The 24,316-nt window shown below is 38.6% G+C and overlaps 1 protein-coding gene across 1 annotated transcript in view; it reads left to right on the top strand.

The window, feature by feature from the left end:
- LOC112052937 (neural cell adhesion molecule 1-B) overlaps window positions 1–24,316 on the top strand; it is a 287,626-nt gene that overhangs the window by 146,285 nt on the left and 117,025 nt on the right. Inside the window, exon 3 of the mRNA XM_052891380.1 lies at window positions 23,918–24,126. Coding sequence (XP_052747340.1) covers window positions 23,918–24,126 — 209 coding nt within the window. The remainder of the gene's footprint in view (window positions 1–23,917; window positions 24,127–24,316) is intronic.

The raw sequence follows: 24,316 nt of genomic DNA, 5'->3' as shown, positions 1-24,316 counted from the left end.
CACTTGAAGGTAAATGTAGATGTCACCCAAACTTGAACCCGCTTACCCAGAAGATGCTTATTCAACCTTATCTGAAAGCCCAGGTCAGGAAACATTCAGGGATATCAATGACGTAGGAATGAAAACACAGTCAGTGTCTTGCAGTGCGATGGTAAAATACATATCACTTCAGGAAGCGGCTACAACAGTGTTCATTTTATTTACAGTAGTATTATATTTTGTGTTTATGGGCAGAGCGTGGTAATAGGCCGACGCACCCTCAGCGTTATCGGGCTCGTAAAGATGATGTCTCTCGTTCATTGGTAGAGCAAGTAACTACATCTCCGAGTATCTCACCAAACTACTGTAATGTCTCCCTGGATCTCACTCGCGTTACTATTTTTTATCACTCCCAATGTGTTTATTACTTTTTCATATTATACTATTATTTAACAAGACACACGAATTATTATCATTTACATTTTAATGATATTTTGAATGAAAGCTGATAAGATTGAGAGCCGTGACAGCCCAGTGGATATGACCTCTGCCTCCGATTCCGGAGGGTGTAGGTTCGAATCCGGCCCCGGGCGTGCACCTTTTCAGTTAATTTTAAGAAATTAAATAACACTTGCCTCTATCGGTAAAGGAAAACATCCCGAGGAAACCTGCATACCAGAGAATTTTCTTAATTCTCTGCGTGTGTGCAGTCTGCCAATCCGCATTGTGCCAGCATGGTGGACTATTGGCCTAACCCCTTTCATTCTGAGAGGAGACTCGAGCTCAGCAGTGAGCCGAATATGGGTTGATAACGAACGAATGAACGATACGATTGTTATTTCGCTTAACCATAATATTGTAGTTATGATTAGTATAGTTTTGATTCTTTTACTGCCTCACTGGTTTAGTGGTTAGCTCGGTTGGCTTTGTATCATAAGATCGTGAACTCGAGTCTCGTGTAAGACTATGAAATATTGTGCTTTTCGTTTATCTAAGAATACTGGTCACACTCCGTACCTCGGAGAACATGTAAATCTGTTGGTTAGCGACTTATCTGATTGTGATCGTTCTAATCACAACACTGTCAATCCCCAACCCTAGTTCTTTTTATCCCCAACCCTTGTAGTTTCTACCCACCACCTGTCCTATGTTCTAAAGGAAAAAGGCTATTTGAATGCTCCGCATAGGTCTTCTTTGAGGGTATTTTAAATAGGTCGATAGTGATAAAGTGTATAGATACGAATGTGGGACAGGCAAGCAGTCTCTATTAGTATTCCAAACAATATAATGCTAAAGTTGTGCGCGAGCTAGCCGTGGAGAGGGAACTCTGCACTCCGTACAGAAATCCTCACTTTAGAGTTTGAGTCTCGCGGAAAGTTGTGCGGATTTATTCCGCAAGTCCGCAGGCCGCGCTCGTTCAATTGTTTCGAGCTGCTCGAGAGGCGAGATCTCCTTGTTATGCAGCCGGTGTGGCTGAGATTGCGGATGCGGTGTGTGCGCGCCTCTTGTTACTCTACTGCACTTCTTCAGTCGTCGGCAACACGCTGCCATTATGTTTGTTATAATATAATTTATACTATTATTATAAACAGTGGCGGACACAGGTTTGTGTCTGGAGTAGACCACGCTGTGAGTAGACGTTTGCGTGACGCTTAGAATGAGTCGTAAACTGTAAGAGAAGGAGCCCACAACAAACTCAGCCTGAGCTATTGTTTTTCTATTATTGCTATCTCACAGGATTATTCAAAAGTTATAAATATATATCCAGTTCCTTAAAGTAGTGCACTCAACCTCTTTTTTTTTTATCATAAGTAATATACTTAGGGCACAATGTACATGGTATTTTATAATTCGAGATGAGAAACACCCGTAGTTTCAATATTTAATTCATCCGTTAAATAAAACCGTATGCAGTTTTAAAAGAATTATTAATTATATTTAGCGGTCACGTACCTATGATTGACGAACCCCCAAGATAATTTAAAACATTAAGTAAATTATATCTTAAACTTCATCGAGCTGGGACCGAATTAGTACCTCTTAGTAGAAAAACGTGTTTAAAAATGTGTAAGCTAAGGATGATGATGTTGGTCGAAACGAGATGAAAGTTATATTGAGGTATGAGAGTTTAGAAACAAATTAATGATTGTTCTATTCAACGCTAAGTGTCATCAGTATTTGGGCTCGGTGTGTGTCAGTCTAATCATACGGATAAAAGTCCATTTAGGCCAGGAGCCGGCGCGCGGTAAATAGACGCAATTTCAACTCTAACGGTCTCCATTACACAAATTAATTAATGTCGTTTTCAGTTTTCTGTAATCCGTGCCGGCTAGGGTTGTCAAAACAAAATTTCGGTAAACCGAACAACCGTTTAGTTAAACGACCACTTCAAACTCGTTACGGTGTTAATCGATTGCCTTATTAACAAACGAAAGTGGCTAAAGGATTTTAAATTTCTTTGGTCACAAATTACAACTCAATGATTGCAATAATAATATACGTGCTTTTTATAAATAAATAAACGTAAGCATTCGAACATTTTCCATCGGTTGTTATTCAGAAAATAAAAATTAAATTACGAGTACTCCAAAATTGAATTTATGCCTCTCACTTCGTAACTTTACGTAATACCTACGTATGTTGGTACGTAACAATTTGTAAGTAAAATGGTAAAAAGTTTTCATTTTATAACAAAGTCAATTCCACGTTTACGTAAAACATCAAACTTTTAAAATGTTTGATTTATGTTAAAACTTTCACTTCGTTATACTTTACAATAATAAAACTGAGTTGTAAGCAAACTCGCGGTGGAATATTTCATGTTTGCGTTATATTGTTTTATTTGTTAACCGGCTCTTGCCTCCGGCGTCACGTGGATGTAGGTCGGCATCTACTTGTATTTTCTAGGCCTACTGTGTAGAAAGTTGGAGTTGGTGGTTCTGATTTCTGACCATCACTTTTTTCTGTCACTCACTTAAAACATCATACCCACCGTGTGAGCCTTATAAAATGTTAATGAGTTAGAGGCTGGAGTTAGAGGTTGGAGTGAGCTGTACTCAAAGTGTTTCTGTTCTTCTCTTTGTGTTCGAATCTGAAATCAAAAGATCCGCAGAAGAGTCAAAGTCACCGACATAGATCAACGAGTCACAAAGTTTTCAATGAAATGGGCGAGACACATGGGGCCGATAGAAGTTTGGTAACTAGGATATTGGAATAACAACCATGCACCGGAAAACAGTGTTGGTCGGGGAGTGACCATCACTGCGTTTTCCGGCATCGATCAAGTGGCCTGACGACATCAAGCGAGTTGCAGGGAGCCGTTGGATGCAGGCGGCTCAGGACCGTGGCGTATGGAAGTCTCTACAAAAAGCCTTTTTTGTAGAGGAAGTGCATCAGCTGATGTGACGATGATACAATCAGAAGATGTAAGCTTCTTATTCTGATTGTTACGCTTGTGACGCTTTAGATAGAGTTACGTTTAGATTCTATTGTATGTAGTACCTATATAAAATTAAACTTATGAACTAGTGAGTTGTATGGATACATCGAATCGAATTACTAAATCGCTTGGTGGTACATCTTTGCGGGTAAGACTGAACCAGGTACAGTTAAATGTAATTCTGTAACAATATCTTTATAACTGGACTAACACGATAGAGAGAAATAGAGGTGAACTTGAAACCCATATTGTCGAATCAAAGAAAAAACGTCACAGAGTAGCGCAATACTTGATTTATAAAATGTATTAAGACACAATGTACATGAGCCAAGAGATTTTATGATGTAAATGAAGTTACAAATTATATTATAACAGCGGATATTGAAGAGAACCAGAAAAGAAGGCAATTAAACTTCTCTCCAGATAAGAACAACGAGTCAAGTAGGTATACAGCGTACTCGTACGTAGCGCCGACAGCCCTGGCGCGGAGACACCATTAGGTTATGAAATTTCGTTCGCAACTGGAGCAAACAGCCTTTAATATTCTAATTGCTCACATAATACAGAAAGTTTCTGCGGCGCGTATGTTTGTCGGCCCCGAGCTTTGTTTTAATACACCTACCCTCGCCCGGGGCGTGTGCCACTGCCTGCTCCGCCGGCGCTCCTGATAGCTGTGTATCATTTATGGATTATTTGCTGAGACAATACCTCAGTCACACAACGTAACACATCCTTTCGGGTTTTATTTGTACGAGTAGTTATCAATGTATGAGAATTTCGTGTAACACTTTGTGGTCGCAATTCCCCGAAAGGTCTCAATGGATTATCTATACCTACTTATATTATAAAGAGGAAAGATTTGATTGCTTGTTTATTTATTTACATTGAATAAGCTCCGAAACTACTGAATCGATTTGAAAAATTCTTTCACTGTGTGGAAGCTACACTGTCCCCGGGTGCTATAGGCTATACTTTATCCCCGTATTCCTACGAGAACGGGAACTACGCAGGTGAAACAGTGTGAAGTCACTAGTAAAACACAAAAAATATTCAAGTTTTTGTTTAAGAGAATAGGTCGTAAAATATTTTAACCCCTCTCTCCCGAACCTTCAAATTTATTATTTTTTATTTTTTATTTATGTATGAAAAAAAAAATAAGATAGAGTCCGCCAGAATAGTAAGTACTCGTAATAGAGAGCATTCAATGTTAATATTTGGATTGGTCGAAGAAATAAGAAATGTCAGTAAAGTAGGTAACGCCTATTTCTATTCAATATACTTACGTGCTTTTTATACATTGGAGATATTGTTTTCGTGTATGACGATGTCAAACAACCACGTGGCACATGTAAGGACGGGTAAATGTTCATTAAGCCCGGCCCTCTGACGCCGCTGAGGTTCCTTAAGGACCCTGCGGCACTTACACAGTCAAAAATTAAAAAAAAAAGTTCACTATATATACAGCATATCCTCTAATCGCCTTATTGTTTCCAAAACTTGGCTGAGACACTGCCGTGTGTCTTGATTAGCATAGATATTATAGCGACAAGTACGTCTCTAGGTAAGACTGGCGGGAATCTGCAGCCATTCAGTCCTCAAGTTGTGCCGAGATAGCAGACTTGGCAGCGCCGGCTGACGCGTCGTGGCGATACGTCTGCTTCAGACTAAATTATGTAACAGTATTACTGTTTCATTTGTTACTACTGTTACTTATTCTGCAGAATTGCGCATTATTTTTGTGTGAGTGACCCATCAAGCTGGTATCACCAACCGCCAAAGCAAACCGTAAGAATCTGTGAATGTAGTAATAAAATAGAACTGTGGCTCAATTGGACTAAAATGCTGAGACCTGATGATCTACCGTGAGACCAGTCAACCTTCTAGGTACAGAAATTAGCTGTTGAAAATGACTAAAGCAAAAGAAATAATTATTTACAATCACATTCACATCGTTGTACATTCATTATCGAATGTCCTTCGGACCCATAAAACTATTTTCCGTCCAAACCCCTGTCCTTATCTCCAACTCTTGAATAGAACCGATCCATAATAATATTATATTATAATAATTGTTACAAAACGATATTGTAACAACGTCGGGTGTGAGCTCCGAGCGAAATAGGATTTGTTCTAAACTTTCTCTTAATTACTCCTATTAAAGCTCTACTAAAATATAGTTTTAGCAGATTTGCTGCACGAAGTTATTGGAAATTAAACTTTAAGCGAAAGCCTCATTTACTTGGTTCTATTATTATTGGTTAAATTGATTTGTATTCGTTTCATTACTATGTTCTGAACTGATTTTATAAAAATCCTTTGCGTAGTTAATATTATTACAATTCGAACGTAAATAATTACTTTATTTATTTCCGGTCTCCACAGTAATAAAATATTCAAACTAAAATTACTGGTCCGATACGGGTCGGCGAGTTTATATTATGGTGACAATGTTTTACTCTGTAACGATTACTATGAGATATTCATGATAATGAGGAGGACCTGACGTGCTCTCCAGCACACAATGGCACTCAGAATCACGGTTTAATGTTACCAAATTCTCAACTACAGTTTGCTACTGAGAAAGCATTGGTATTGTAAAAGGAAGAATAACTCAATAATCTTATTTTCCTTTATTCTTTCTCGCTAGGAGCCTCCGAGAAAGCTCAGAGTCACTCAGCCAGATACAGAGCGTTATGTACGTAGTATTTCTGCGTGGTCAAATGCGGGGAACATTGTTCGAAGAGCCCATAGATGCTGGAATGGCAACCCCGCACCTTAAAGCGCAGTGGACTGCAGTGGACCTAGTGGGCTTACTGCGCTTTCCGGTGATGTCAGTCCACACTAGGTGGAGTGAGTGATCAAGCGAGTTGTAGGAAGCTAAACGCATGTCGTCACGGCAGTGGCATCAAACTGATTTGGATGCTTGTTTTTAATAGTGAATAGCGTCCTAAACCCCTGCTCACATAGATACGTCAATGAAAATAAAGTTAGGTAATAAATAAAGTTAACTGTGTCATTAGAAAGCGGTACTTCACAAATTTTTCGACTCGACATTACGTCACGTCACATATTATTAGGATGGCTTCGCGGACCACTTGAAATGCCTCCAGGGACCACCAGTGGTCCGCGGACCTCCGGTATTTAGGATAAATCCTATTATTTTAGGTTATATCCTAAATATTATGCTAGTAGTGAAATTTCGTTCGATTGTATCGACGCGTGGAATGGAGGCGGCGGTTGTCAAGCGGGCACCTTGCCCTCGCCGTACTCGGACTTCCACTCGGATGCACAGCGGCACACTTTGTGACGTCACAGTGACACATCCACAGCATCGGCTTCGTGCGAGAGAGATTCCGACGACGTTGGGTCTGGTTTTAGTAGAACGATCTATATTATAAAACAAACTGAACCGAAATATTTTAAAGTTACTATTATACGATCGAGTATAAAATTACGTTTGAACGCTGGTTAACTACTGCATGCTGCCCAATATATTTCTTTCAATATTATATAGTAAACAGAAACCTGCGCTAGAATTTTATATAATCTTCGTAGTTACATTTTTGTTTCTTTAATTTGAACTTTCAACTTTAAGTTACTGAATATATATTACAGTAAGTAAGTGTTGCTATATTCGCTGTATGTGTGTTCACATTTAGTATCTCAGCAAACATCGCTAGTGTGGCGATATAAAGAAACTGTCGCAACAAGTCCAATGTGATGTCGTGCCGAATAATAAATATTCTTGTCGTAACCGTGTTATAACACAGAATACTCCGAGACAACACGTCCTGTGACACCATTGACACTCGAGTGTCCCAGCTGACAACGACACACATATGGATACCAGCAAACTAACTACACAACGCCAACATGTTGTACAACATCATACACTGCATATATTACTACAAGTTCCTGTTATAGTCAGCATTTCATTCATTATCACATTCCCACTGATTTCAGTAACTTATTGTCATCATTGTTCCATCATCCTCTTAACTCCGGCCTGTTACTGGGAAATTCTTGGACGTAAGAAAATATATTTATAGCCCACTAAATATTCAAATGCCGGAATTTTTGACCCGTAGCCGAAAAGGCTTATCGTTACACCATACAAATAAGGCAGTTCACAACAATGCGATCAGTATAATTTCCTACAGTGTAGTTTATGTAGCTCGTTTGATTTGTGATCCCAAATCTGGCAAGACATTGTAATAAGAAGCGAGCCCGCGCTTTGTGAACTCGCGACGAGCCGTGATCTAAACACTGAGTGGCGCCGTTAGTCGCGGCTGGTTCGGTTACTGGGCTATAAAACTGCGTAATGTCAAACCAATACTTGTTTTTATCAATACCACCGCTGACTTTGTTTTGCAACTTTTACTTTACTTTAGCATTGTAATTTTAGCACTCAATTTTTTATTTTGTACATTAGTCAAATTTTTTTTTTAGAAAAGGTATCGTTGTTAAAAATGCTGTTGTGCGAATCAAAGAGGAATATTTGATATAAATACTCGTGTAGTTAACGAAAGAGTTCTGTCTGCCGCTGTGAGAATTTCACCCAAGAAAACATTAATTAGAATAAAAGATAGCTAGCCAAATCGATATCGTTAGTATATTAGATTTCTACAACATAAAAAATAAAAAAAATTATAAAAACATTAAATCTTCTATTTATTTTTAATAGTAGATTATAGAAATATAATCTAGTAATGTCACCTAGATTTACAAAAATCCATATAAGAAATATTGTTATCGTCCCCGGTGTGTCGGCAGCCTAAGGCCAGGCGCGGGGGCGGCAACTGAATACTGTTGGCTCTCGTCGGCCGTCAGCAACTCGATAACGAGCATAAAGAGATATTGACGTTCGCTTCTCAAACTTTGCCTGAATGGCCTCGACAGACTCTCCGCAGACAGCTGAGGGCCTTCACTGAGGGTGTATTCAAATACTTCAGCTAAAACACTGAACAATTATTAGAAGTAGGTGCCCGTTTTGATAATATTAAACTAGTCGACGAAACCTTCGAGGTTTAACCGTTTCGTCGTTTTCTCGTTCGCGAGATGTGAGATAGAATAGACGTAGTGAGTGTATCGCAATACCAATAAACACGAGACACTATCACGTTTACGACTGCGATAGCGCGCCCGGGCGTGTCGGCCTATTGCCACGCGCGGGATATAAAATGAAATATAATACTTGTATAAATATGAAGATTGTTACGGAGGCGGAAGGTGATTCTGCCCCGTGCCCCGTCGCGTTAGGGTTGCAAGTCGAACGCAACCAATTTATCCTGAAGGACGCGACCCGCAAGCACTTTGTCACTTAATGCTAATATCATTTATACGATGATTTATTTCTGCGATATATAATCTTTTACTGAGGTGCTCTGCTGAGCTGCGGTCTGCTCCATCTCAGTCATTGCACAAACCTGTAAGTGTTGCATACCTACTGAGACGTTAAAGTGACTTGATATTAGAGACAATTAGTACGACATGATTATTATCCAATTGAATAACTCTTTATGCCGTGTACACACACCCGCGGATGTACGCACCACAAACACGCAGAGAACACGAGTACACGCACACACCGGCAGCTAATCAAGTTCGCCGTGTTGTGTGCGGAAGCCTTTTACTAACTAAAGCGGTATTCGACACAAGTTAACATAATTAGAGCGGGAAATCCGCGAGCGTGTCTCTGAATAATTAATGAAATCAAATCGGATTAATCAGCGAAAACAACGGAAATCCTATCATAAATTAGTACAAAATAGACAAGCTCATAATTTATGGAATATTAAGACATCATGCAAAAACACAATAATATTTCATCTCTAGTCTGGCGTCTCATAATAATTGTTAAAAGTAATTTTATACTGACTGTCATAGTTTTGATGCCCAACCGCATAAATAATTACCTAATTTTTTTTTTGTATAAAAGATTTTATATTCCACGCAGAAGTTTGATATACAATACTATATTTATTTGAATTTGTCGAGAATTTCATGAATCATTTACAATTAGCGTGACAAAGGCAAAGAGATATTGAGACCTCATTAGTATTCCTACAAGCTTAAGCTTTGCTTATCTTCCGCGGTTTTATCTAAAAAGCTTGTTAACAAATAAATACAAGGAGCTGAATAAATACAAGGAAATTCTAAAAGGAAAAAAGCATCTGAAAACATTTCATTCAATATCGCACTCCGTGATAACGTTGCCAAAGAAAGTCTCGCTCGATTTCATTACGGCGCAAAAAGTGTCTAACGGCCTCCAATCAGTCGAATCAATCAGGGGGTATTTGTGACTGTGACCCGGCGGGGTACTCCGAGCGTACCCCCCCCCCCCACACTTTCTGACTTTCACCAAAATATTTACAAGTAGATGATGATGCCAATAATATAGTCCTTGGAGTAAAAGTCGTGATCATTTATTGTTTTTAAACAAACAAAGCTATTCGTGGTGAAGCAATTATGAACGTAGCGAACCATGACGGGATGAGTGTTCCTTCCGAGCCATTTTCCAGAGTTCGGTGCGTCCGACTACAATTCCTGAAAATTGTCCTACAAGGTTACTGGATTAAAAATATTTTTGTAATGCGATTTTCTGAGCCGATTGGTGGCCTTATGTGATTACATGCTGAATTTTATATCTGAATGTTGCATAAATCCTTTTGTATCCCGCTTTCTTCATAGCATGTCACTATCTTGTTTTTGTAATTGTGGATGGAGTACATAATTATTTATGTACTTTTTTGTATGTTACTTAATTATTAGTATAAAAAAAATTAACAAAGTTTAAGGTCTTGAATAAATGTTTTGTTCCTGGGCTCAAGGACTATAAAGTAGAAAGGCGCTGAAAGCCTATCATTCTAACCTTCGTTTGTGACGTCCAATCCAGGGCACGCGGCTTGACTTCACGAAGCACTTAATTACTTGCTTCAACAAGTAAGGAAGACCTTTCGATAAAACAGCATACTTAAGGACTTATGTGTACGAAGTCGGTCAATCCATACTTATAGCTTAGCAGACTATGTATAGATATTTTCATTATTAGGGAATGCTAATGATCTGACTGTGAATTTCATAAGCTATAATTGAAGCTCAACCGCGTAAGGATCGAAGGATTCACGCAATTTGTGAAAGGTTTTTGGTTACAAAGATAACATATTCCGTGTATACAATGTACATGCACGTAGCCCTAAACAAACTTACGAGCTGTGCAGCCGCATCGTATTTCTCTAGCGGCTTGCGGCCTAAAAACCTTGCAGCAGTGGTTTAATAAAAGCACTTGGACTACGCTCAAAGCTGAGAGCTCAGAATTCAAATTGCAAAAATGATCACCTACCTTCGTTAGAAGTGGCACTTTAAAAAGAAAAACTGTATGGGTTGTGTCGAAGTTTTTTCGTAAATAAACGCTTGTGAGTGTGCAAACAGCGCACAGGTTTTAAGCGAAGCTCCGCGTCGGGCGGGTCCGGCTTGAGTCGAACGGTTGCGTAAGGTTTGCCTGTCTTTGACGTATTGGATTGGAAAAGTTTGCGACAGATATATTGTTCATTGAATGTTGGGATGTTTTCATTTGTGAGTTACACTTTATTAATGATATACTAGTTAATGCACTGTATACTAACTTACAAAAGAGAGCCAGTTTAATAGTTTTGTGATCCACTGTATATTTTTTTTTGGTGTCAGACAAAAACAGCATTACGTTGCAGCAGTAAGTTGCCGTGGTTGTTTCGGATCGCAAAACGTCAAGACACGTCTCCGGTTTGTGTTGGACGAGCTATCAAATGGGCTTTTCTATCTTCTAAAAATTTCTCAGTGAAAATTCTTAGCTCTGAGTTGAGATTTGGGTGTCACTACATTCACATGCCTTAAGCCGCTGATCCCAGTCATTATGATTAGCATTTGATAGATATATTTTCAGAATCAATCATTACAACGAGAAGCCCGCCTAATATTGAAGCAGCGTGATGGATTTCAGCTTCGAATCCCCTCTCCTATAAAGAGGTTAACCTGGGAACTCCCACACTTCATTTAGGCTGGTATTATACAAAACTCAACGTAGCGTAGATGACGTAGATGGCGTAGATGGTGTAGATGCCGTAGGTGGTGTAGATGGCGTAGGTGGCGTAGGTGGCGTAGGTGGCGTAGATGGCGTAGATGGCGTAGATGGCTATACGCGCTGTAGCGTACAGTCAATGTATTAACACAACATTTCGGTCTGTATGAACCCATTGTGGCTCAAAGTCATAATAAATCGTAGCATAGAGCCACTAGAGACGTGAAAGCCCAGTGAATATGACCTCTGTCTCGATTCGGAAGGCGTAGGTTCGATTCCGGTCCGGGACATGCAACTCTAACTTTTCAGTTGTGTGCATTTTAAGAAATTAAATATCACGTGTCAAAGATAGTGAGGAGACCTGCATACCTGAGACCTACGTGTGAAGTCTTCCAATCCGCAGTTGGTCAACGTGGTGGATTTAAGGCCTAACTTCCCTCATTGCGAGAGGAGACTCATGCTCAACAGTGAGCCGAATATGGGTTGTTAATGTTCAATTATAGTCTTATGATGGTTTATTTGTGATGTGTCTTATCCGCTCTAATAAATAAAAAACAATTCATGCCTGATATAATATAATATTAGTCAAGTCAACAGAAGTTCACAAAATATATAAAGGTTCTAAACTGTTAAATCCAGAAACATTACGGCAACAAAACGAGGATCAGTATTTCCATCAAAGGCTTTTGTCAAATGATTATTAAAAGCAGCTTCTAAAATCTGTGAAAAGCAATATCCTGCTCCGAGTTGTTCGGAAGTTAGTGCCGCGGACGAATCGGCGGCGCCGAAATATTGGCTTTATATCGCTTAGCAGATTTCGGATATTTAGCTCTCTTGGCGTGACATCGTACCTACTAAAGCGATAGAAAAATCAAAATTAACTTCTGTTATTTATTAAAATGTTTACTCTCGTATAACTGTTTCCTTTGAGGAATAAAGGTCGATACTCAAACCAAGGTAACTGATGTAGATTTTTATATCCAGCACTAATTAGATAGTTACATTTGTTTGAGAATTGGTGGACGTCGAAAATGTATGCAGTTATATAGTAACACTCAAAAGAATCTCAAAATCAATTTTGTTTCATATAAAAAAAATATTGTAATTTGAGATATTCAAAAAAAAATCAATTTTGATTTTATCATTTGCATAGCTTCAATTTGCAACTTTTACTACTTACCTACCGGGTTCAAAATCTTGGTAACGAAAAAGGTTGTGGATTGCTATAAGCTTTAGATACGTTTAGATACGTAGAATTTGTTGCCCTTCAACATTAGGTTCTCCAGCTTAGCTTCTCATGTGCTCTCTAAAATAAGTAGTAGTCCCAGATGTAGAACCTACCTTTGCTACGTCGCAATAGTAGTCGTAATAGCGTTCCTCTGCTCAAATCACCAGGGACAAGCTTGCGGACTGTAAATAAGTAAAAATTCGACATTACCGACTCGCCTCATGTTGTCTTAAGCATAAAATCATGTAACATTAGATATATTTCAGTCAATATTCGATAATGAAACTATTGCAGACACTATCGCGTGATACCCAGTCGCCTCAGGCTCCCCTCGCACATTCTGATGGAAATTATATTATTCAAATATAAACGGAGGCTCGTGTTAGCGAAAGCCTGCATTTCCGTGAATTGAGATCGATACACAAATCTCTGACTAAACATATTAGTCGAAGAGCTAGTAGACAAATCTGATTATTGTTTATAGTGAAACAATACTTCTACATTTGTTGAGGGTCAACTTTTTAATTGTCACCTACTTTGTAACCAAATTCATACACAGTCACACTCGCAAATCAATAGCAATCATTTATATAACCTATATACTAATATTATAGAGGAATTTTTTTTTTTTTTTTTATATTTGTGGTATTGTAGAAATAATCTATGGATCTACTGAACCGATTTTAAAAACTCTTTTAGTACTAGAAAGCCATGTCATTTGTGAGTGTCAAAGGATATATTTTATCCCCGTATTGTAACGGGAACGAGAACTATTCGGGTAATTTTTTCAATTTATTTTATAATTTTAACATTGTGAAATTGTTTAAAAAGCGTTATTGATTTTTTTTAAGGCAGTCTAAAATTTGTAAATTAGTTTACCGACAGCCTAAACTAATCTACTAGTCTAAGATTAGGTCAACTATGTTAAATGAAAAAACATATCATATTTGCCAAGTAGCTCCAAAATCTTTTCCGCCAGCTCTTAAAATATATTATATGAAGCTGAGCGGATTTAGCAAATCCTGCGCTTAGACAAGGCTCCGTTCCGCTGATTCGCTGGAACGATCGCCTCCGCGCGTCTGCGGCGCTGTGTGCTATCGTCTTTATCCTGGAAGCTGTAGAACCCGACCATATCTGCTACTAGTGATCCGCCCCGGATTTGCGCAGATCAATACCTCAAATAGTTTAAAATAAAGTCCCAGTTTGCGTATCTTTGCTTGTTTAAGTAGTTGCTTTACAAGGTATATTAAGTTTGCCTTTATTATCTCATGTCTATCGCTGGTCAATCACCACAGGGACACTATCGGGATGGTACGCTGGAGGAACTATTTGTAGGTACTTTGTGGCTTTGATAGTAGGGCAAGCTCGTAGCGATGGCGCCCTACGTGTTCATTTGCCAAAGAAAAAATATCTAGATAAAGTAATATATTATAGAACTCGTTGGTGTAGAGTCTAGACTCTAGAGGTCAACGTGAGGTATAGTTTAGGATCATGAGGACCTGGGGTCTCCTCCTGGGTTAAGATATGGAGGAACAAGGTTTTCCCTCCGAGAAGTTCTCAGTAGCAATCCACAATTGGGAAGTATCACCTCGTCGGAAGTTACGTTACGAGACTCGTGTTCCCAGTCATTACGAGTAATAACATTGACATTAGATAGTGACAGTTGTGTAGTCAGACGTTCTACACAAACGTTATACGACACACACAACACCAATGGGGGCGAACAATTCCAATAGGCTTATAAAAGGTAGTGTAAATAGAAATATTTTTTCTAGAATACAACCGAGGCGTCATCGTAAACAACGTTGAAATAACTGTAAAGTATGTAACATATCGTCCGCGTGAAGACTATAAACAAGTCGCAGTAGTCAGCACACATTTATTACGAATATGAAGGAAGCCAGTCGCTGGAAGGCGTGCAAATGTTTCACAAGCCATAAATAAATCTCCAGTAAGCTGCCGCCGTGAATCATACGGCTCGGCTGCGGCTGCGGCCAGCGCCCGGCCGCAGCCGCAAGTAGGCCGGCGGGAAGGTGTCGCCGCTCTACTTCTCGGTATAAATAATAAAATTGGTTTAAATTTTAACTCAAACTCCTTCAAATACATTTGTAGACTACCTACAGCGTTATTCTGTTACAAAATGAGTGCAGCACTATTCTGTAACAATAATGTGAGTTTCGAACTTATCTCTATTTGTAGTATCATGTGTTACACAGAGAAAGATCGAAGCTCACTCTGTCGAGAAATAAAATGTCGTTACAGAATAGCGCTGCTGCTGGTCTGTTCACTAATTTCTAATAACCTATTGAAATGGACATCAAATAAAGTGATAAATGTCATCTACCTACTGTATGATATCCACGAAGGGTTGTCAGTAGGCACCGTACATATACTCGTAGAATCTCAATATCGTAATGTCAACTTACGTAGTGAAGTTAGTGAATGAGCCTGCTGGTGACCACTTAGTAATTATCGTAACTTTTTATAGCGATTACATCAATCCTCGAGCATACGTGACAACACGCACTTATTTCATAACCCAATCATACCCAACATTTTATTAATATGATGATACTCCAGTTTCAGAGCGAACGTAAGTAAAAAATCTATGTGATATGCGTGGCTTTGTCGCTTGGATTCGTCAGTGTTTCGCGGAGATTAGCTTAATAAAAAAACTGAACTTTCGCAAAGTGACACTTCGTTACGTTACGATACGATTATGCGTTGATTAAATATACTCAAAAAATATATACAATTCCAGAAATCTTTTTATCTATGTATACTTTCCCCGCGTGTCGTTTCGTCTCTCATCCGCATTCAGCACGCGGCTCGCCGCCCCGCAGACGTACCCTTTGTCAATGCGCTACATCCCCTAAGTCGAGTATTGCCTGACCCGATCTCTTTAGCGCCGACGTGACGACGCTTAGTTTGGAAAAACGTTATACGCCGCAGTTCGCAGCCGAGCGGTACTTCAAAGTTTTAAACTATATTAGCCGCGTTTACACCGATGTCATAAAGATGAACTTTGTTAGAACGCGCTACAACTAAAATAAGGGCTATCTAAAACTATTTATTATTATTTCTCACGGCATTGCGTACAACTTGTCGTATTGTAAGGATGTTATGTGTGGATGATTGGATTAATAAAATTAATTATCTGATTTGTTGTTGTAAATATTTTTTTTATACGTGGAGAAATCTTCAAGGATACTTACTACTACTCTAACGGAAAAGTTATGTCGGACTCCTAACGATTAAAACCCAACGGTGTTCGAACTTATCACCTGGTAGCCCCGGGGACATTTTACAGACCCTGCAAGCTGCTCTCGCAAACGCAGGCACTCCTCGAGGGTCCAAAGAACCCCGCCTCATTTGAAGACGCATCTGATATTTTGAAATTGTCTATGAACTTGAGAACATAACTAAGGGTATAGAAGACGTGAAGGACGCTACAAGCTCTAACTACGAAATTAATAATATCCCTCTTGAGGAAAGAAATGTTTGTAGATACTTTACATTCGCTTCAATAATAATATTTTGAAGCTTCCTAATAAAGATCTGAACGCGGAAAATGAAAATAAGGAAAAACTTAATAAATAAATAGTATAAAAAAGGAATATATTATGTTAATACCATCAAAAGTAAACAAAGATTTAAAAATATTGCAGTACCACGAGCGAATCTGTATTATTTGTAACTGGCACAGGAAGTAAATTTTAAACTTTATCTGTCGCTAAAAATTCGCATTTCGCAAAAACCGTCATCACTCAAAACAATACGCGAATATGACGCCGCGCGTGGCGCGTAAAACAAAATGGCTGCGCGCCATAAATCAGGGGATGGGCCTGTTTGCTGCTCAATTTCATCCGCCATCGCATCCAGGGTCGCGCGACACTCGGCTCAGCCTGACTAATGTAATGGCGGACTGAGTTACCTTTTCAAAGCCCACTGACGGCCACGGGAAGGAGAAACATTTCCGCTCCAAGAAACCTAGCTCTTCTTTTAACTGCTTATTCGGCAAAACAGTAAATATACAAAAGTTGTAAATTACTAAATGATAGATTTTAACTAATGGAAATGTCTACCCGACGTCATAGTTAGATAAAATTATAAAAGCAAACAGTTTGAGAATTTGTGTAAGACAGCATTTACGTATACATTTTTGTATTTGTTTGTTATCGAAAACACAAAGAAATCCTTGCCATGACCGCCACACAGATCCGACAGAACATTCGACATGCATGTTCCTCTTCGCCGCCGGAGCATCCTCAGACGGTGACTCTACAATATTCATACAAGGTTTTTGTGATGATCAATCCGTAGAACATATAAAAGGCTCAAAATCCGATGATCGCCAAACGTCATTTAATTAAAAATTGTGAAAGACAATGCTTGTTCGCCGCCTGCGAGTGACGTCATAGTGCCTGTCAGCAGCAATAACAATCGAATATTATAGCAGGTATTCGCACAATATTACAATATTCATAGCGAATAATATAATATTGACGCGGCGCTTTGTGATCGTTGAAGGCTTTGATTCATTATTTGTCGCCGAAAATAACGCGCTGCGAGCGACAGCTGGATGTCGATAATTGACATTTCGAGAGCTAGCAGACATTTTTTAACTGAAGTCAAAAATTGTCCAGCTGAATAAGATAACTTGCATTGAAAACAAAAATAATGCAATTAAATAATTTACTCGAACTCGTATATTATAGTCAAAGTCAAATATATTTTATTCAATAAAATCCGTAAATTGAAGTTCTAGGCTTTTTAAACACTCGAATAGGAAATATAAATTTATCTTTTTTCTTAATAACAACTGTTTTTATTTGAACTTTGTGTACCGTTCATCAGTGTCATTTTAACGAATAAAACAATATAATAAAGTGATCGAAACAAATATCCTATTTGCCTGCCTGCAGCTCGCATTTCAACCAGCCCTACCGCCGGTTACCGTAATCTCGTGGGAAATTAGCTATTGTGTGCTGACGAAGTCGCGCGTAACCTCCAGTTAAATATTGTAAGCCTGCACACTAAACTTTAACATTCTTATTATTATATATATACAGTATTATTGAGATATTTTAATCAAATAGTTTAAATACAGTAAACCGTGGAGGTGCGTTGTAAGGCTTACCTACCTGCTGTAAACGTTTACTTTGTGTATGACGGTGAGGGATGTTACTATCGCTGTACGACTCCAACTCAGCCATCATTGCAAAACGACGCTCGCCTACATTGGGAACATACCTGATAAAGGGGTTGTTATTACTGTGGTCTTTCCAGTGGTCGCTATTATTGGACAGACTATTATTGGCCGTTTTTCTACATTTTCACTGTGTTATGTGAGTGTATATTACCATAATCATGCCCTCGTGGACAGCCAGGCTGATCCTTTGCGCAAAAAATGAGCCAGCTCTTCTGTCACCAGTAGAAGCAACTAGACGCTGTGAAATGATTCAGTGAATTTTTTTTTGACACTGCGACTCCATGGCCCAAAGGTATCCACGGCAAAAGGAACAAATATGTAACTCTCAGTCAGAGAGGCGTCAATCCATCAGGTGTCTGGCCATCATCCCCACTTATTCCTGACGACTCGATTAGTGCAGGAATATTTATGGTCAGATATGAGAAAATAGCCTACCGCCACTCATGTTAATATTATTTTCTTAAACCTTAGTTTTGTGATGTAGGTACAAGGATCAAGTCACGAATTCAATTTGATAGAGTATTACCCAAAACGCCTACGTCGACATATGAGCGAAGTCAAAAGGCCTGTAGACAAATTCAAACTTCCACAGACAGAGATGGATAGTGTTTTTTTAATAAAAAAGGGCGACAAAGAAATATCATCTGCGTATTAGCGCCACGTACGCGACGAGTCTGAAAACAATTTGTAGGACACACGCACGTCACGTAAAGGTGTTTTGTCACGCCGCTCGTCCAAAAAAACCTACACATTAAAATGTATAAGGCGCTACGGATGCGTGCTAAAGTTTATTGCGGAGGAGCATGATTTGGGTGATAACGCTTATGTTTATGGTAATAGCCGGAATACTGCGCTATTACAGCGGACGGCTGCTGCTTCACTAAATTATATTATTGTGACATTTATTAAGGACTATTTTTATACCAACAGTTACAGAAAACAATCAAGTATTCTACTTGATTTTAAGTAGAAACCATCAGTTTGCAGCAACAAATTTGCATGCAAGGAATATCTCGGTGCTTAGCCCAGTCTCTAAACCGAGAAGCGTTTGAGGCTTCGTTAATTAATCATGTGTTCTGTAGTAGTTTTCTGGATAAACTTTATTTAGTCAATACAACCGGTGGAACTCATTCTAGCGAACTTACGCAGCTCAAACCTGAAAAACCTTTTAACTAAACAAACCAGTGTGTCATTCAAACGTCGCGGCTGGAAGTTGAAACAATTTTCATCATGGAAATAAGTTTTATTAGTCTTGCGTACGGAGTCCCGCGGTGCGTTTGAAAAACTCTGTAATATTTTAAGCCATCGTATAGGTAGAACATAATCTGTCGGAGAAACGTCACAGAGTCTGTGACTTTCCCCTTGCATTCGACAGTTTTTGCGAAGCAATAATAATGGATATAAACTCCTGCAAAGAAGCACCACGGTTTCTATTTGGCAATGATAAGGATTTTATTTAATCGCCGTCGAAATCGCTGCAAACAGTAGGTACAAGTACTTTACCAGATAATACCAGACAAAAAATAAGGATAATAACCTCTATGCGCAAGCTACCAGCAAATTCAAATCCTTCACAAAATACAGTCAATGTCAAGAAACGAGATTTTAGAATATCAGTATTCAGTACTACATGCGGAACCCCAATAAAACAGTCTCCGATGGCAACTCGAGAGCCGGTATATTTCATCGCTGTAATCCGGTTTACGATTATACAGCCGTTTCTTTTTGTGCCTCTCCCGCCTTTGTGTTCTCTGCGCCATTGTGGAGCCATGACCGTGGCGGATGATTTACGCGGAGTCTTTGTTTGTTAGCCGCTTGACCGAGATGGTAGCCGATGGGGAGATAATGTAATCTGTGTGCATCCATACTTATCTTAGTTAAAAATGTAGGCTTGTAATACACTTTAAACTAAAACAGCGATGCTGCTTGGCGGCAGATATCAATACGGCTTGGGGCTTTCATGCGTGAGATCTATCTTCTTCTTCTTGATGTAGCGACTCTGCAGGTCCATTAGAAGCACGCTGACCGCTTCCGATCTATTGTGATAGTCACGGACTATTGAGATCTATCACAGATATACCGTTTTTTAAGCGTACAGATAACTTTACGGATGATTTTAATAAGCAGGTTTTATTCAGTAATCGATATGAACCAATTTCAGCCGATAATCGCTCTGTGTATCTACTGAGATTGCTTCGTTAGGGGTCAAAAACATTTTATGGCTGTTGGCTCTTGCCTTTTGAATTGACTGCGCCGCTGACGTCGTGCGCCGCCTGTGCGCCGCCCGTGCTCTACCGTGCGCCGCCGTGTTCCGCGGCGCATGATTTACGAGGGTCGGGCGTTCGCTGCTCGCTTGTCGCAACGAGCACGTAACATTTTACCTGATAAAACATCTGCGCTTCCGTGAAAGAATTCGGTCGGTGGCGTGTTTTTCCGGGCCCTTGTTTTCTTTGTCTCGGTATGACAGTCCGGTATGACCCGGATAGATTATCTTGCGAATAATTTACTTTACTTTTCTCTCTACTGTCCTATTAACATTATTAACGTCAAAGGATGATTTGGATGTAGTTATGTAAAGATATCCTCATGGATTTGAATATCAGTTTACTCACTTAGTTCTTTAATAAAGTAGGACTTAAGGCTGAAACACACTTTTGTGTCGGGTGGTAACGTGGAACTTCAAAACAGTAGGTTTCATACATTGGATAAGGGTAGAAACACATTACAGTGTCGTGTTGTATCGGCCGCAATCATACCAGAACGGTGGTAGGTGGCCTGTCACAACACAACACAATAGTTTGTTTCTATATTTTGTATAGTCGTAATTGCTTTGTTTCGATAAGAGTAATTGCACAAGATTTAACCCACATTTTCACACCCACCCCAATTGAATTCATTAAATAATTATTACTAAAGATGGATCAATTAATATTAATTATATATTTTATTTATTTATTTAAATAACTTTATTGCAACAAATATATATACATATACATATATATATATATATACATATATATACATACATATATATATATATATATATATATATATACCATATATATATATATATATATATATATATATATTATATATAAACATACAAAATCTTAGAACTAAATTTAGAACTGGATTATATCAATTTATATTACAAATATAAACTTTGATTTAAATCGATACACCGGCGCTCATAACTTGCCTTTGAGTTTCACGAAGACGAAGCCTTAGGCGTATTTTGAATTACTGAATAATCCGGATTACGGTACTCAATTAATTCACTAGGTAATTTTGTAAGAAACTAGATTTATTTATGGCAATTAACGACTATATCTGCGATGTTATTATAACCCGATACTAGGGAATTCGCAAAATAATAATTTCCAAGAAATTTCTTTGCTGGGTATATTTATTGGACTGTGATATTTCGTTCGCTAAGGTTTATACTGGAGCGGCTAAAAACCAAAATCTGAACTCTACCGCTAACTCTTGAACCAAATAGTAAGATTAGTATTAAAATGATGATTGTAACACACGATGTAATGAATATTTTTTGGATTCGACTGACATTGAAATAAACGAAGAAAATGCCCAAATTTCTAATCTTCAAAATTAATAAAATATTAACTTCTACTTTTTTACTATCTATCTCAAGGCGATTTCAATATTTCGACCTGAAATTTCAATGCAAAATACTTCAAGTAATTTTACAGCGGTTGAGATGAAATCTCTTAATGTCAATGAAATACAAAATGTCTAATGTTTGAAAAAAATACATGAAACGGTGTACTTACTTTTCGAATTAAAAAGCTGTGTTGTGAATTTTCGAATTTCTTATTATAATCAATGCAATATGAAAGACCAAACTAAACTAAAGAAGTAATGAAATAGTATATATATTATGAATGTCATCATATACTTCTCTCCGTGCGTCTTCCATCATCCTTACAGTCAGATAAAGTCCTAATTAAGCGCAATCAGCAATTAAACCATTGCGTTGTTCCTCCACAAAGACTTCACTGCTCTAATTATACAGTAAGAGTAATAACCGGCGCTCCGCGCAGAATTATACATTATACGCTATTCACACGGTACATCCGGTAATAGGTGGGCAAATAACATTTCGTTGCGAGCCTAGCCACCGTACTGCGGCGACGCACGAGTCATAGGAGACGGCGAATGTAACCGAATTTATTTTTATGTAAATCTGAAAAACAGACAATTTTAATTACTACTTTAGAGTTCTTTAGTTCCTGTGTTTAAAAATAAGATGATTATAGTTAGTATAAAAGCAATTTAGAAGCATAACAAAAATATAATATTGTTTGATTATTTACAAATATTATATCAGTACATCGAATAAAAAGCTAAAAGCTGTCTATAAAGCCAAAATAAGCGCACTTAAGACATGTAGATCATAATTTTATATCTAGATATAAAGGACAAGATATTGTTACACATTCATATTAGATTTCATTTCGGTTAAAATAAAAATACCTACAATCATTTGACACACTAGTATCGGCTCATACTCGTAATTGCAAATGTGTCAATGGAAGGACATTTAAAATAAAGTTAAATTCCGAGTTCAGTGACAAAAATGTTTACTTTTGAATCATATTGTTCTTGAGCGATTTAACAAACTCTTGTTGCTAACAATCTCTTTTAAACATTAATTCATTAGGTTATTTTATCGCTCAGCGCTCATGACTTTTAATAACCTCAGCCATTATAACGCCGCTAAATTATGTATGAAATAGCCCTCAATCGATCGCAGGCCGATCTCTATCACGATTCTGTTAAAGCGATTTCTGCGTCCGGTTAATAGCCAAATAATAGAAAACCTTTTACTACACATTACCGTTCAGTGTTTAAATAAAACTACCTGATTAACATTTCAGAAGTTTATACAATTCTACAGACAATTTACATGTTGATCGAAAGGCATGCGTAATGCGTTGATTTAAAGTGATTTACAGTGTTAGCTTTATGTGGTTTTAAACAGAACTATATATATAGGTTTACATTTAAATAATATTTTAAGATATTTTCCATCTACTCCTTTTCTACCAATTGTGATTTAATTTTCAAATTTCATTTATATTGTTTATTTATTTAATATTTTATTTTTTATTGTTATTAAATGTCATAAGTTTAATTAATTTTGAAGACATTTACGAGTGTAAGATCTGCAAAAATGGGAACACAGACATTAAATACTATTAAAGCATTAGCAGTGATGCTTTCTACACTAAGCATACAGACTTGATGCTTCAGTAGCAACCTTGTAGCAACAGCGCTTGTATTGTCTACTAGAAATAGATAAATTGTAATAAGAAATGTAAAAAATGTCTAAATGGTCAGTAGTACTAATCATGCGGTAAAAGGACGCAACAATGGACAAAAAGTCTTGCAACTGCCACTGGTGAATCTGCATTTGCAGTCCATTCCGCCTCCGACTCGCGAAGGCATCGGCTTCAGAAGTAGCAATATAGCAATCTCCGAGCCGCGCGGTTTGCGGCGCCGCTCTCGATATTCACCTGTCGCCCGCAAATATTGTATTTCGCGAGCGCTCCCTTCTGACATGCTGACACCTGCAGCCGTGATGTGGAGAGCTTGTGTTACTGTTACTCCATTCGAAAGGGTTTTGCTTTACGAGTTCTGGCTGTACAGTACGTACGTAACAAATTCTTTGATGGAGCAGGTTCTTTGTATCAATAATTGCCTTTTCCCGTTATGATAGATTTTTGCCTGCTTGATCAAAAGGTAGAATAATCTTTTCGGATCTAAACTATATACAAGTTTCTTGTTACTGGAATGGGCGTCAACTAAACCATTTTCTTTTTTCTGGTGAAAAGTAAAGTACGACTCACACTAAGTTAGTAAGCGCATTGGCCTAAAGCATATCTGGTAAAATCTATTGTTGTCTGACGACGTTGCGAAGACACTGCTGGTAGATATGGCAAAGGCCTATGTCTCGTGCTAACCGCCCCGTCTCTGCCGCAGCTTTGACGTGCGCGGCAAGCACCTGTCGGAGGCGCGCCACTGGTCGGCGCCCGAGGTGTTCGGGCCGCGCGCGCACTTCTCCACGGCGCCGCCGCCCGCGTCGCTGCTGGTGCGGGACGTGAAGCGGCGCGACGAGGGCGTGTACCGCTGCCGCGTGGACTTCCGCAACACGCAGACCACCAGCTTCCGGTACAACCTCACCGTCGTCGGTACGTACTCTTTTTGTTAGAACGATGATCATTACCAGCCCAGTTTAACGACACTACAGGTCCAGTAATCCTTCCATAAAAGAAAGGGAATATGGGGCTTAGACTCACCACGCTGCTCCAATATAGGTTGGTGGAATTAGAGTGATAATGTTTAATTAATGATTACTATCAGTTGTTAATGATAATGAAA

This window comes from Bicyclus anynana, chromosome 3 (assembly GCF_947172395.1).
Source record: "Bicyclus anynana chromosome 3, ilBicAnyn1.1, whole genome shotgun sequence".
Lineage (NCBI taxonomy): Eukaryota > Metazoa > Arthropoda > Insecta > Lepidoptera > Nymphalidae > Bicyclus > Bicyclus anynana.
This window is presented reverse-complemented; position numbering and strand designations above follow the sequence as displayed.